This window comes from Ciona robusta, chromosome 2 (assembly GCF_009617815.1).
Source record: "Ciona robusta chromosome 2, ASM961781v2".
NCBI lineage: Eukaryota > Metazoa > Chordata > Ascidiacea > Phlebobranchia > Cionidae > Ciona > Ciona robusta.
The window spans coordinates 5193888-5208451 of record NC_143236.1 but is presented as its reverse complement, the minus strand read 5'-3'; the positions used below and the strand labels follow the sequence as shown (position 1 = coordinate 5208451).

Genomic DNA, 14564 nt, shown 5'->3' with positions numbered 1-14564 from the left:
TATTTAAAATGCATATCTTAAGATTAACAGATTGGTTTTGGTCAAAATAAAGAGTGAAATTCGGATACAGATGTCACTTTGCACTGTAGGTTTTTAAATGTGCACTTTTGTAATTTTAATAACTTGCTTGAAATCAAAAATGTTTTGCACAAAAAAATTTAACAACAAAAAGTTGTGGAATATATTAATCAAAAAATATTTCAAATTATTCACAGGAGGTCTGGTCATGGAGGAAGTCACCAAGACACAACGTCGTTCACCATCAATTTACCACAAACTTCCAATGTAACACATTTGGATGGACCTTTCTACAGAGACCAATTTGATTGTTTAACTGCACCAGTCACTCATGATCATTTCAGATTCTCAATGTAAGTTAAAGTGAATGAATGAAAAATGTAATTTATTTATTCCAGAGTTCTGGGCAATGACAACCGTTTTTTTACACTGGTGTTCTTTTTCTGTCACTTGTGCTGCTTAAGAGATACCTTACACGTAACTTTGTGTGTGGTTATATTTCTATTGATTATCAAAATAGTGAATAGTACTGTTGGCATTACTGGAAATTTTTTTTAATATTATTGTATGATATTTCTTATTGTAAAAAGGATACTGTATTTTTCTTCAATGGTTTGTTTTTAGTTTAACTTGTTTCTGTTTCTGCAGGAAACCAAGTGCACTATTTGAGTTTAACACAATACCCATTGATGAGAATAACATTTTCTTTACTTGGCAAAATACACCTCTGATTTGGTGGCCAAGACCCAATCAATTTAGATCATGCTATATGAAGGTACGTTGTAATTATCCATAAAACCTACCTGGAAAAAGTTACTTATAAATTAGAACTATAAATTTGTTTTAGGTATTTAATACCAACATCTCACTTTATGAGATTATGTACCGTATATATGTTTAACTATTGAATTATTTTTCTACCATGTTGAATGTACTTGATGTTTGAATAAATTTATCATAACATTAACATATATGATAGACATATTGTATCATTTTTTCCAATATTTCTAGGTGAAAATTATTGGAACGGCAAACGCAGTTGTAGTGGAGAGCAGAAATACTGTTGGTTCGAGACAAGACGTTCTTCACCAGTTGTATGGAATTCGGGAAGATAGTAGCGTCAGTAATGGAGTGGAATCTACAGCTTGTATTGAATTTAAGTGCAGGTAAAGTAAATTTTCCACAAAAGTGTTTTGTCTAGTAACGATTATTTCTTAAGATTAGTTTTTTTATAATTTTATAAACCATTTTACTTATGTAAGGATGGGGAAAGTTGGATATCACATACCTTGATAATACCTGTTTTGAATTTGGTTGCAAAATACTTATTGTGTATAACTTTCAGTGGAGTTTCGCTGGACCAGCAAACAGATCAAACGGTCGTGGATATAACACCACGTGGCTCATGTTCTCGTACAAATGTCAACGTGCTCTTAACGAACTACCTCACCGAACGTAACAGCCTGGCTGATCAAGTCTCTATCGCAAGCTTCAAGATGTTTGCACCTACCGATCCACTCGGACATAACTACGGTATCTATACAGTCACCACCAGCGATCCTATCACATCGAAGCAGTTGTCAAAGGGCAGATGTATGGCTGGCCAATCAAGTATCACTTCTTCCGTAATGCAAGTTGATAATAACGTCGCGGTGACTTTCAACTGCGGATCCCATTAATTTATACCTAATACCAAAAGCATATTAACCACGCGGCTTAATATATTAATGCATTTATTTATGTGCTAGCTTTATAACCTCTGTAATATAATCTAACTGCAATGTATTAATGGTGAAATAAATATATATGAAGCACAGAATTCGTATGTTTGTTGTGTGAAAAATAAATGCAAGGTTTTAAAGATTACAACAAAATATTTGTACTTCAGTACGTTTTTCGTCAGCGTTTCTTACACTGCCTATAAGAGACGATTGTTTTCTACGATTTCAATCAATGCTACCTAAATCAATTAAGTGTCAGCTTTATGTTTAGTCTATTGCGGGAAAACGCAAAACGTAAAGTCCGCGTGAAACTTGTTGCGTCCGATAATACGATTACATATTGTCGATAATACGACAAGTGCCAGGTGCCAAAAGTAATCAACGTTTTTGTTAATTACACCTTTGCCTTTAATCAGGAGAACATGACTGAAACTAGAGGTGGTAAAACAAACTACGCCGTTTTAATTATCACTGTATGTGTATATGATGTGTACAGTTTCGAGGGTGCTCTTTGATTTTTTAAAAATTTATTAGACCTTCAATTAAACTAAGTAGTTTCTTCATTTTTCCCGTCAGTTAAAATGTTATAGGTTGTGTTGATTGTCTAGAAACTGTATTCTGATTGATTAATCCAATGTTTGCTATGCAACGTTTTATTGTAGAAGCGTCTTTTCTTTTCGACAGTTCAAATCAGTTTACGTTTACCTTTAATTTTAACTTTCGTTACAAATATAGTAGAGTGGGGAAAGATGGGACACATTTTCATTCTGTTTTCTCGTCACATTTGGTAACCAACAAAGAAAATTTAAATATTTATAGAACTGTATCCTCCCGACTCCCATATACCGTTGTTAATCGTTTAAAACACAATCTGAATATTTGATGTTTACATGCTTAAGGTGTCCCATCTCCCCCCACCCTACTATATTTAGAACTTGCTTTCTTTCAAGGTCGATAGTTGTCATTTATACTACTGTGCAACGAAATTAGGAAGCGGATGTATCCAATTACTTGGAGAGTATTGGTAAACACCCACGCATATCAGAGATGAGAAAGGCCGAAGACAGAAGCAAAGTTCGAACCTTCCAAGAAGCAAAAAACCAAGAGGTCTATCTACTGGTTACAATGCCAGCGCTACCTTACCGCTACGCTACGGGTGCTGGTAGTTAACTCATGCCTACTCATTACGCCAATGTAAGAAACATTGAATGTTTAATAGCGTGGGGAAAGATGAAACACATTTAACACATATTGTCCAAAGAGCCTAGTCGTGTTTAAAAAAGTTAACAACCGAAGTCGTAAGGATGTGGTTTTATGATTATTTTATTGTTCTTTGTTTACTACTAGATAGAAAGAGAAACAAAATGAAAATGTGTTCTATATCTCCCCCCACCATACTATACCTTATTTGATCTTGCGTTGCAGTGAATCGACAGTCGTTATAACACAGGTGCTCTATTTCATACACCCCGTTCCCGCTTACGAGTTGCCAAGTATGTAACTTTGCTTATTAGAAGGCTATAGTGAAATATAAGACTTTTACCCTGAAATTTATAAAATATACGTGCGTATTCGTGAGAACTTTTCTCTCTGTTGCATTTAAAGCTATTAAACATAAATTTAAATCATACTATACTGAATTAACTTCAGTATACTATACTTGTACCCGAACATCAATTGTGAGAAGCATCCGGAAAAATAACGGCGATGTATAGACTTTTGTGCATAATGTGAACGGATTCAAAAAAAGGGATAAACAGTCAGATAATCGCTTAACAGGGCGAGTATAGGCTATACTGGTAAAGACGAGCTACACATTTAACTAAATCAGATAGTATAGATCTTGTAGATTGCGGTACAAAGTACAAACTTATTGGTGGGCATTTATGTTGCTTGTTTATTTACTTCATATAAAATCGGTTACACAGTATCTGCCTCTGGCTAGTACGATCAAGTCAAGCGAAAGCCGCTATAGTATTTGCACTATACCATAGGGAGTGTTCTCTTCATTACTTTCACATACGTAGGCATAATTAAATCACTCGTGCATTACAATGTCTAGAAGTGAGAGTTAGTCAAATGTCATTCAATTATGATGATCAGTTTATTTACTTTTATTACGAAAGAATCAATGAGAAAAACACTGGCAGCACTTATCGCCAGGCACACGTTAGTGTGGTTAATGTTTTACAATGTTCAAACAAACACTTTACACAGTAACGTAGAATTTACACAAATGGTCAATAAGCCACTCGAGGGATTGCACCACCGAAAGGCAAGGTATAATTTAGTAAGTCGTTTTCAAAGATAGTTTGTAAATGAGGTAAAGCTATATGCTGTGCAATCGTTGTTCCAGTTGTCCGCGCCCTAACCAAACTTAGAAAGAGTCGTTAATTATTTATGGCATCAAACCGCAAAACAACATTAGCAAAAGGTTTAAACATTTAGTTTAGTGGATAGAATTGTAGACTGTAGGTGTAGACTTCACTACAAGGCTTCTATTATTCACACTGCTGTCATAATAGCGCATGTGAGGTCTTTAATTGCTATATGTTTATTTTTCTGTAACAATATTGTACAGACTGCAAAGTGAAAAGCATTTAAAACTGATTTGCTGTGGTGCCTATAGCCTAATCATGAAAGTAATTTGCGCTGGCTTGTCCAAGACTGGCACGAAAACGATGACTTGCGCACTGCGAGATCTTGGGTATAACGTATACGACTTCATGGAAAATTATACCTACCTTGGTGACGAATGGCGCAAAATTTTAACTACGGGAGGAACGACCGAAGATTTTCGAAGAATGTTCGAGAATGTAGACGCGGTTTCGGATCTCCCCGGCGCTTATTATTGGGACGAAATCCATAAGGCTTTCCCGGATTCTAAAGTAAGCACATTTGCAATAAGAATTGTACTTGTATATACGCTGGTTGCGAAGTTTTATTTTTCAATACTTCAATTTCAGATTATATTAATGATGAGAGAAAATGAAGTAGTTTGGTACAAAAGTTTGATGAACCAAGTTAAAGCTGGGCAAAATTTCATCTTTAGATTGATGCCTTACATCCGATTGCCGGGTGGCAGTTCACGAGTTACACAGCGTTAATGGGTAAGCGGAAGAATTTAATTTCGCACGTACCAACATATAACATACATAGCTTCATTATCTCCACAATGCAAAGTTACCTTTATTGAAAGAGTACAACTACAGCAGACATAGCGGATACCCAACACGTAAAGCAGCATAGATATTTCAATCACTCTGCCTACAGCGAGATTCTGCTGTTACTTCTGCTACCAGGCATAATGTCAAATCTTTTATCTACCTATCCGGTATACAAAAGGTAGTGTGCTGCTGTATTTCCGCCGTTTCGCCCGCAATTCCACGAGACTTCGACACAAAAAGTTAAAAATACACTACGTTGTTTATACCAGATAAGCCGATAAAGTTTATTTACCGATATATAATTAGTTTAAAGCATAAACTGTCGTACGGTATTAATAAATTTTTCATTCCGTACGACGGTTCATGCTATTTTTTTAACTCGTAGTGTATTGCAATCGTCTACCCTATAACAGGACCTGCAATTTGGGGGGTGGAGTATCAAAGCAATTTGTTTAGAGAACCAGAATTAAACGAAATGCAAATGCGCATGACATACCGCCGTCACAATGCTTATGTTTTGCAGGTAAAGGTTGTACTTTTCAATATTATTATTTTACTCCAGGGGTAAGATGGGACACCTTTACACATACACATCCCAATTTTCCCAGCCGTGTTTTTAACAAATACCAACGATAATTTATAAATATTTTTTCTGTTTTTTTACCAAATGGGACGGTAAAGAACAACCAGAAAAACATTTTACCCCAGCTTATTATATAAAAATCCTATATATACTACATAAACTGATCTCCGTTGCAGGCAGCACCAAAAGATAAACTGCTAGTATACAGTGTAAAAGATGGCTGGGAACCACTATGTAAGTTTCTTGGTGTCCCGGTTCCTGACAAACCATTTCCGCGAAAAAACGTCCGTGGTAATATTGTGGAAGAGCTGATGCAAAACGACCCTGTTTTCATTCGTATTCAGAGAGAAATAATGTTTTCTTCTTCTCTGCTGGCAGTATTGCTATCTTACGGTCTATACCGATGCGGAAAATTTGCTTGGTACAACGACTGGCCAAGCACGCTGTCCCGATTTCGTGATTTAATTCCTTCGTTTTACTTAAAATAAATTTTGTTTTAATTAAACATGGTGTTGCATTTATGTTTATGAAACATGATTTACCGTAATTCAGTAAATATCTAGAATTATATTGTGAGCTCCATGCAAAATGAGAGTGGGCTGGTTAGATTCTTATACGTTCTATTTATTAGACTATGTGTATTTTGTAACCACGCATTTAAATTGAAACAGTTACAGTTCATTCAATACGTACATTAAAGAATATATTTATTCGTTGGGCAAAACTACCCCGACGAAGCAGTAATTCTTAAGCAAAAAAAGTACGGATAAAGTATTACTTGGTAAAGAAAAATAATTCTCTAAAACACATTACTTTAGGACAAGTCTTAGAAATGCATAAGGGAAGCCCGCACTGAGTATAGTTTTGAGTATCTTCTAATAGGCACTTGAAATTAATGGATTTCCAGTGTAGCCTATATAGGTAGTGATTCCTTTTATTTCCTGGTTTGATATTTAGAACCACAAATATAAGAAGTGAATACATTTTAGACTTAAAAGTTTTTGTATATATAGGCGACTTTTATGTTAGTTAACCCTTTTAAACCTAAATTAACGGTTCATACCGAATTTGCACTAATTAAAACCCAGTACACGTTTTTAATTTCCATTCATCTTAATAGTCTTATTCAAAAGACTACTTAGAATTCGACATATCTTTGCGCAACGTTCGAATTCCTTATACTCCGAAAACCTAAGCGTTGCTCATAGAAAGAAATCGTTTTCCAATGCCCGGGTAGAAAGCAGGCTATATAAAGAGGAAGACCAAGTCACAAAACATATCTCTTACTTCATCTGAAACAAGCAGTTACCAACAACTAAAGTAAGTAAAAAATATGCTTTTTATTTTCGAGACGTGGCACAATGTTTGGAGCGCCTGCCTTTAGTTAAGCAATGTCGCTGCTACCCTTGTGGGCGTATGCGTTATTGGGCAAGACAGTAAACGGCAATTGTCCCAGCTCATTCATTATGTAGTTTTAGTATTGTTTGTTAAAATACCGTCTTTTTAATCAAACCGCGTCGACACAGTAAAAAATCGATTTATTTTTACAGCTTCAAAATGCAGCAGAAATTGTTGATCGTTCTTCTTATTGGAATCATCTTCTCATTGGACAGAGTCGATGGCAAGGGAGGCAAGTAAGTGAAGAATTTCTGCAACAAAATACTTTAAATTTTACGCACGTTTTAAACAGTTGCATTTTTTCAATACATCTGTGTCGTAATTATACCAAAAGCTTTTTTTGACGAAAGTGAAAATGCGATGCATCATGTGAACGCTTGTATACAGGTTTTTGAACTTTCTGAAAAAGGCGGCCAAAGTTGGTGCCAAGGTAGGAATGGCTGGATTAGGGGACGAAGGAGAAATCGAAGCGTTCGAAAGGCTTGACACTGAGGTAAGTAAAAGCATGGTCATTTAATTTTCCTTGCGCGGAAAAACACTTAAGACAACTTAAATTAAATCATAAGTTTTCCGTGTTTTTTTGCAATTTTCACCAAACATAAATTTTAATTTTTTAGACACAACATGCTATTTTGGCTGAAGCGCTCAAAAATATGTAAATACTGATCGTATGAAAACAAACGCATGATCTTAATAAAGATATAAAACACAATCACCAACGTAATGTTTTTTTTGGAAATTCGACTTTAGGAAGGTTATTAAAAGTAAAGATTTAGACAGAAACAGCTGTATACATGTATAGTTGTCCGGCGCCATGGTATAGTGGTTAGCGCGCCTGCCTGTAACCCAGAAGATGGGTTCAAGGCTCGACGTTGCTACCATTGTGGGCGTATGTGTTCTTGGGCAAGACACTTCACGGCAATTGCTCCAACCCAGTGGTCACTAATGGGTTGTCCAAATTATCTGCCATATGCATAAAAAAAAGAAAAAATCCAAAAAAAATTATCACCCACAAAGTAACAAACTTGGTAACTCGTAAGCTGGCACGAGGTGTTAAACCCGTGTGATAACGACTGTCGCTTTCCGGCTACGTAAGGATAAAGTAAGTTACAGTTACAGTATAGTGGCAACAAGAGCAAGAGTATATATAGAAGAGTAAGGTAAGACTAGAACTTTTAGGCACATAATGTCTATGTTTTGCCCATGTTTTATCCAGATATACCAGTATCATGCGTTATGTTAAAACCACATTTTTTGTTTTGATAAAAAATCGCACTTTTTTGTTTTGGTACAAACACATGATACCGGTATCTTGCGTTGGGTATTAAATCGCGTTTTTGGCTTTAGCAAAAAAATCGCGTTTTTTATATTTTTTGTACAAACACAGCATGATACCGGCATCATGTGTTTGTGTAGAATCGCATTTTTTGGCCTTGGCAAAAAATCGCGTTTTATATTTTTGGTATACCGGTATCATGTGTTGAGAAAGATGAATTTCACTTTTTTAACTTTGTCCAAAAATGGTAACTTTTTGAATTTTGTAAAACCGTATCGTCAAAACTCCCATAGACCGTTGTTAACTGTTTCAGTATATAACAAAATCAGGATATTTGGATATTATGTGCTAAAGGTGTCCCATCTTACGCCACAGTATACTAGAATTCTCTTTTACTCTACTACAGCATGACATCCCATTTGTTATGACACAATTTTACGACTACTTAACCTATATAGTATTTTTTTGTTTTTTTATAGGAAACAATTCCCTAATAACAATGATACCGGGGTATCGTGTGTTTGTATACGATTCTACCTCAACACACACTGGTATCATGTATTTTGCATTTTTTTGTTTTGGTACAAGCGCATGAAACTGGTATTATGTGTTTCTAACATCGTTATTTAATTATCCCTGCATACACGTGTTTCCACTAAAATTTTAAAAAGTTGCAATTTTTTAACAAAACTAAAAAAATGCGGTTCTACCCCACACATGATACCGCATACCGGTATCAACGCATGATACTGGTATATCTGGATAAAACATGGGCAAAACATAGACAATATGTGCCCTCTAAGGGTCAAGTATTACCTTACTCTTCTATATATACTCTTGCTCTTGTTGCCACTATACATGTATACAGCTGTTTCTGTCTAAATCTTTATTTTTAATAACCTTCCTAAAGTTGAATTTCAAAAAAAATACGTTGGTGATTGTGTTTTATATCTTTATTAAGATCATGCGTTTGTTTTCATACGATCAATATTTACATATTTTCGAGCGCTTCTGCCAAAATAGCATGTTGTGTCTGAAAAATTAAAATTTGTTTGGTTAAATTGCAAAAAGACACACGAAACTTATGATTTATTCCAAGTTGTCTTAAATATTTTTCCACGCAGGGTTAAATAAATAGCAATGTTTTTATTTACCTCACTGTCAAGCCTTTCGAACCCTTCAATTTCCCCTTTGTCCATTACAGCCTTTGCAACCTTCCCACCAACTTTGGCCGCCTTTTTTAGAAAGTTTAAAAACCTGTGTACAACCATTCACATGCTGCATCATTTTCACTTTAGTCAAAATAAAGATTTTGGTATAATTAAGACACAGATGTATCGAAAAAATGCGACTCTTTAAAACGTGCGTAAACTTTAGGGTGAACGTGTTTTGCTGCAGAAATTCTTCACTTACTTGCCTCCCTTGCCATCGACTCTGTCCAATGAGAAGATAATTGCAATAAGAAGAACGATCAACAATTTCTGCTGCATTTTAAGGCTGCAAAAATAAATCGAAATTTAAATTCATCTCTTAGTATATCGACGGGGTTTGAATAACAAATACGGTATTTTAACAAACAATACTAACACTTCATATACATCTTAGACAACTGGGGCAAATACCGTTTATAGTGTCTTGCCCAATAACACATATACGCCCATAAGGGTAGCAGCGACATTGCTTATTAAAGGCAGGCGCTCCAAACACTGTGCCACGTCCCGAAAATAGAAAGCAAATCTCCTACTTACTTTAGTTGTTGGTAACTGCTTGTTTCAGATGAAGTAAGAGATATGTTTTGTGACTTGGTCGTCCTCTTTATATAGCCTGCTTTCTACCCGGGCATTGGAAAACCGTTTTATATTTTCGGGAGTTCGGTTTTCTGAGTATAAGGAATTCGAACATTGCGCAAAGATACGTCGAATTCCAAGTATTGTGCGTTGAATAAGAATATTAAGCTAAATAGAAGTTAAAAATAATTTATGGGATTTAATTGGCCCAAATTAGGAGGTATGAACCGTTGATTTAGGTTTAAAAAGGTTAAATAACGTAAAGTAGTCTATGTTCAAAAAATGATTTTGTCAAACGTGTATTCAACTGTTTACATTCGTGGTTCTTAATCTTAAACCAGGAAATAAAAGGAATCACTACTCATATACACTGGAAAACCAATAATTTCAAATGCCTCAATTAGAAGATACTTAAAACTATACTTAGTGCCGGCTTCCCTTATGCATTTCTAAGACTTTTCTATCGGTAATGTGTTCATAAGAAATATTTGAACTTCTTTACTAATTAATACTTTAAAATATTCCTCTAACCAGCCCATTCTCATTTTGCATGGAGCTCACAATATAATTCTAGATATTTACTGAATTACGGTAAATCATGTTTCATAAACATAAATGCAACACAATGTTTAGTCAAAATAAAATTTATTTCGAGTAAAACGAAGGAATTTTATCACGAAATCGGGACAGCGTGCTTGGCCAGTCGTTGTATCAAGCAAATTTTCCGCATCGGTATAGACCGTAAGGTAGCAATACTGCCAGCAGAGAAGAAGAAAACATTATTTCTCTCTGAATACGAATGAAAACAGGGTCGTTTTGCATCAGCTCTTCCACAATATTACCACGGACGCTTTTTCGCGGAAATGGTTTGCCAGGAACCGAGACACCAAGAAACTTACATAGTGGCTCCCAGCCGTCTTTTACACTGTAAACTAGCAGTTTATCTTTTGGTGCTGCCTGCAACGGAGATTAGTTTATGTAGTACTACTGTGGGGTAGATTGAGACACCTTTGGCACATATAATATCCAGATCGTGTTTTTACAGTTATAACAATGGTCTATAGGAGTCGTGAAAAAAATCCTTCTATATTTCCTTAAATTCTCTTTGTTTACTACCAAATAGGACAAGAAAGTACAATGAAAAAGTGATACTTATTTTCTCATTGTTTATAGAGCCTACCGTTTTTATATATTTGGTTGGGGTAAAAAGGTTCATGTTTACTCTTTTATTGTCCCATTTTGTAAACTAATCATATTTACACATCATTAATTATTGAAAAATGTTAAAAACAGATCAGGAAATGGTTTATTATTTGACATTTTCTTACCCCAACCCTTAACAGTAGAATAATGATATTGAAAATACAATCTTTACCTGCAAAACATAAGCGTTATGACGGTGGTATGTCATGCGAATTTGCATTTCACTCTAAATTTGCAAAAAATTGGATTTTTTGTGTTTTCGTACAAACACATGATACCGATATCATGCATTGGAGTAAAATTTCATTTTTTTTACTCTTGCAAAAAATTGGATTTTTTTAAATTTTGGAAGAAACACATGATACCGAAATCATGCGTTGGAGTAGAATCACACTTTTACGATTTTTGCAAAAATTTGGATTTTTTTTAGTTTTTTGCGATATTTAGTACAAACACATGATACGTATATCATGCGTTGGAATAACATCTCACTTTTTAAACTTTTGCAAAAAAATGATTTTTTTGAATTTTGGTAAAAACAAATGATACCGACATCATGCAATGGAGTAGAATCTCACATTTTGACTTTTGCAAAAAAAATTTTTTTGTGTGTTTTGGTACAAACTCATGATACCGATATCATGAGCTGAAGTAAAATTTCACTTTTTTGACATTGCAAAAAAATGTTTTTTTTTTAATTTTGGTAAAAACACATAATACCATTATAATGCGTTGGAGTAGAATCTCACTTTTTTTAATTTTGCAAAAAAAGTTTTTTTTTGAGTTTTGGTACAAATACATGATACCGAAGCGTTCGAAAGGCTTGACAAACTTTTGCAAAAAATGGATTTTTTCCAGTTTTTGTACAAACAGATGTTACCAATATCATGCGTTGCAGTAGAATCTCACTTTTTTGACTTTTGCAAAAAAGTTATTTTTTCAAGTTTTGGTACAAACACATGATACCGATATTATGCGTTGGAGTAAAGTTTCACCTTTTTGACTTTTTGCAAAAAAAAAAAAAAATTGGGGGATTTTTGGTAAAAACACATGATACCCGATATCATGCATTGGAGTAGAATCTCACTTTTTTTACTTTTGCAAAAAAAAATGATTTTTTTAATTTTGCTACAAACACATGATACAGATATCATGCGTTGGAGTAGAATTTCACTTTTTTGACTTTTTGCAAAAATAAAAAATTTTGGGAATTTTGATAAAAACACATGATACCGATATCATGCGTTGGAGTAAAGTTTTACCTTTTTGACTTTTAGCAAAAAAAAAAAATTTTTTGGGGGTTTTTGGTAAAAACATATGATACCGATATCATGCATTGCAAAAGTCAAAAAAGTGAGATTCTACTCCAACGCATGATATCGGTATCATGTGCTAAAGTTTCACCTTTTTGACTTATTGCAAAAATAAAAAATTTTGGGAATTTTGGTAAAAACACATTTATCAAAATTCCATTTTTTATCATGCATTGGAGTAAAGTTTCACCTTTTTGACTTTTTGCAAAAAAAATTTGGATTTTTGGTAAAAATAAATGATACCGAAAAATTTGGGAATTTTGATAAAAACACATGATACCGATATCATGCGTTGGAGTAGAATCTCACTTTTTTTACTTTTGCAAAAAATTGGATTCTTTCGAATTTTTGTACAAACACATGATACCGATATCATGCGTTGGAGTAGAATCTCACTTTTTTGACTTTTGCAAAAAAATGTATTTTTCTCGAGTTTTGGTACAAACACATGATACCGATATCATGCGTTGGAGTAAAGTTTCACCTTTTTGACTTTTTGCAAAAATAAAAAAAATTGGGAATTTTGGTAATAACACATGATACCGATATCATGCGTTGGAGTAAAATTTCACTTTTTTGACTTTTGCAAAAAAAAGTTATTTTTTCGAGTTTTGGTACAAACACATGATACCGGTATCATGCGTTGGAGTAGAATCTCACTTTTTTTACTTTTGCAAAAAATTGGATTTTTTTGAATTTTTGTACAAACACATGATACCGATATCATGCGTTGGAGTAGAATCTCACTTTTTTTTACTTTTGCAAAAAAAAGTATTTTTCTCGAGTTTTGATAAAAACACATGATACCGATATCATGCGTTGGAGTAAAATTTCACCTTTTTGACTTTTTGCAAAAATAAAAAAAATTGGGAATTCTGGTAAAAACACATGATACCGATATCATGCATTGGAGTAGAATCTCACTTTTTTTACTTTTGCAAAAAAATGTATGTTTCTCGAGTTTTGATAAAAACACATGATACCGATATCATACGTTGGAGTAAAAATATCACTTTTTAAACTTTTGCAAAAAATGATTTTTTTTTACTTTTGCAAAAAAAAGTTATTTTTTCGAGTTTTGGTACAAACACATGATACTGATATCATGCGTTGGAGTAAAGTTTTACCTTTTTGACTTTTGGCAAAAAAAAAAAAAATTTGGATTTTTGGTAAAAACACATGATACCGATATCATGCGTTGGAGTAAAATTTCACTTTTTTGACTTTTGCAAAAAAAAGTTATTTTTTCGAGTTTTGGTACAAACACATGATACCGATATCATGCGTTGGAGTAGAATCTCACTTTTTTTACTTTTGCAAAAAAATGTATTTTTCTCGAGTTTTGATAAAAACACATGATACCGATATCATGCGTTGGAGTAAAATTTCACCTTTTTGACTTTTTGCAAAAATAAAAAAAATTGGGAATTTTGGTAAAAACACATGATACAGGTATCATGCATTGGAGTAGAATTTCACTTTTTTTACTTTTGCAAAAAAATGTATTTTTCTCGAGTTTTGATAAAAACACATGATACCGATATCATGCGTTGGAGTAAAATTTCACCTTTTTGACTTTTTGCAAAAATAAAAAAAATTGGGAATTTTGGTAAAAACACATGATACCATCATGCATTGGAGTAGAATCTCACTTTTTTACTTTTGCAAAAAAATGTATTTTTCTCGAGTTTTGATAAAAACACATGATACCGATATCATGCGTTGGAGTAGAATCTCACTTTTTTTACTTTTGCAAAAAATTGGATTTTTTCGAATTTTTGTACAAACACATGATATCATGCGTTGGAGTAGAATCTCACTTTTTTTACTTTTGCAAAAAAATGTATTTTTCTCGAGTTTTGATAAAAACACATGATACCGATATCATGCGTTGGAGTAAAATTTCACCTTTTTGACTTTTTGCAAAAATAAAAAAAAATTGGGAATTTTGGTAAAAACACATGATACTGATATCATGCGTTGGAGTAAAATTTCACCTTTTTGACTTTTTGCAAAAAAAAAATAAATATGGATTTTTGGTAAAAACACATGATACCGGTATCATGCATTGGAGTAGAATCTCACTTTTTTTACTTTT

At 33.7% G+C, this 14564-nt stretch overlaps 2 protein-coding genes and 2 long non-coding RNA genes across 5 annotated transcripts in view; 3 read left to right on the top strand and 1 right to left on the bottom strand.

Annotated features, from left to right (window-relative positions):
* LOC149740465 (uncharacterized) overlaps positions 1–1837 on the top strand; it is a 61068-nt gene extending 59231 nt beyond the window's left edge. For both annotated transcript variants that reach the window (XM_089873054.1, XM_089873053.1), the window contains 4 exons: positions 216–371; positions 667–793; positions 1030–1184; positions 1364–1837. In XM_089873054.1, coding sequence (XP_089729180.1) covers positions 216–371; positions 667–793; positions 1030–1184; positions 1364–1697 — 772 coding nt within the window. In that variant the 3' untranslated portion in view covers positions 1698–1837. The remainder of the gene's footprint in view (positions 1–215; positions 372–666; positions 794–1029; positions 1185–1363) is intronic.
* Positions 1838–4052: 2215 nt separating this feature from the next.
* LOC149740464 (uncharacterized) lies at positions 4053–5994 on the top strand. Its single transcript, XM_089872124.1, has 4 exons — positions 4053–4627; positions 4706–4843; positions 5292–5429; positions 5666–5994. The coding sequence occupies exons 1-4, from the start codon at positions 4376–4378 to the stop codon at positions 5975–5977; spliced, it is 840 nt and encodes a 279-aa protein (XP_089728250.1). The 5' UTR covers positions 4053–4375; the 3' UTR covers positions 5978–5994.
* A 516-nt stretch (positions 5995–6510) lies between these two features.
* On the top strand, positions 6511–7602 carry LOC149740463 (uncharacterized). The gene is made up of 4 exons (XR_016384450.1): positions 6511–6809; positions 7040–7123; positions 7275–7380; positions 7505–7602. It is a non-coding gene; the product is annotated as an uncharacterized LOC149740463 (long non-coding RNA).
* Positions 7603–9098: 1496 nt separating this feature from the next.
* On the bottom strand, positions 9099–10014 carry LOC149740462 (uncharacterized). Its single transcript, XR_016384505.1, has 4 exons — positions 9912–10014; positions 9577–9660; positions 9318–9420; positions 9099–9196 (listed from the first exon to the last, which is right to left on the bottom strand). It is a non-coding gene; the product is annotated as an uncharacterized LOC149740462 (long non-coding RNA).
* Between the last annotated feature and the right edge of the window lie 4550 nt (positions 10015–14564).

What these genes read in the sequence shown, in the direction of transcription:
- LOC149740464 (XM_089872124.1), top strand. Translation starts at nt 4,376, where the DNA reads ATGAAAGTAATTTGCGCTGGCTTGTCCAAGACTGGCACGAAAACGATG. An exon ending in AGGCTTTCCCGGATTCTAAA is followed by an intron (nt 4,628 to 4,705) that starts GTAAGCACATTT and finishes CTTCAATTTCAG; the next exon opens with ATTATATTAATGATGAGAGA. An exon ending in ACAATGCTTATGTTTTGCAG is followed by an intron (nt 5,430 to 5,665) that starts GTAAAGGTTGTA and finishes TCTCCGTTGCAG; the next exon opens with GCAGCACCAAAAGATAAACT.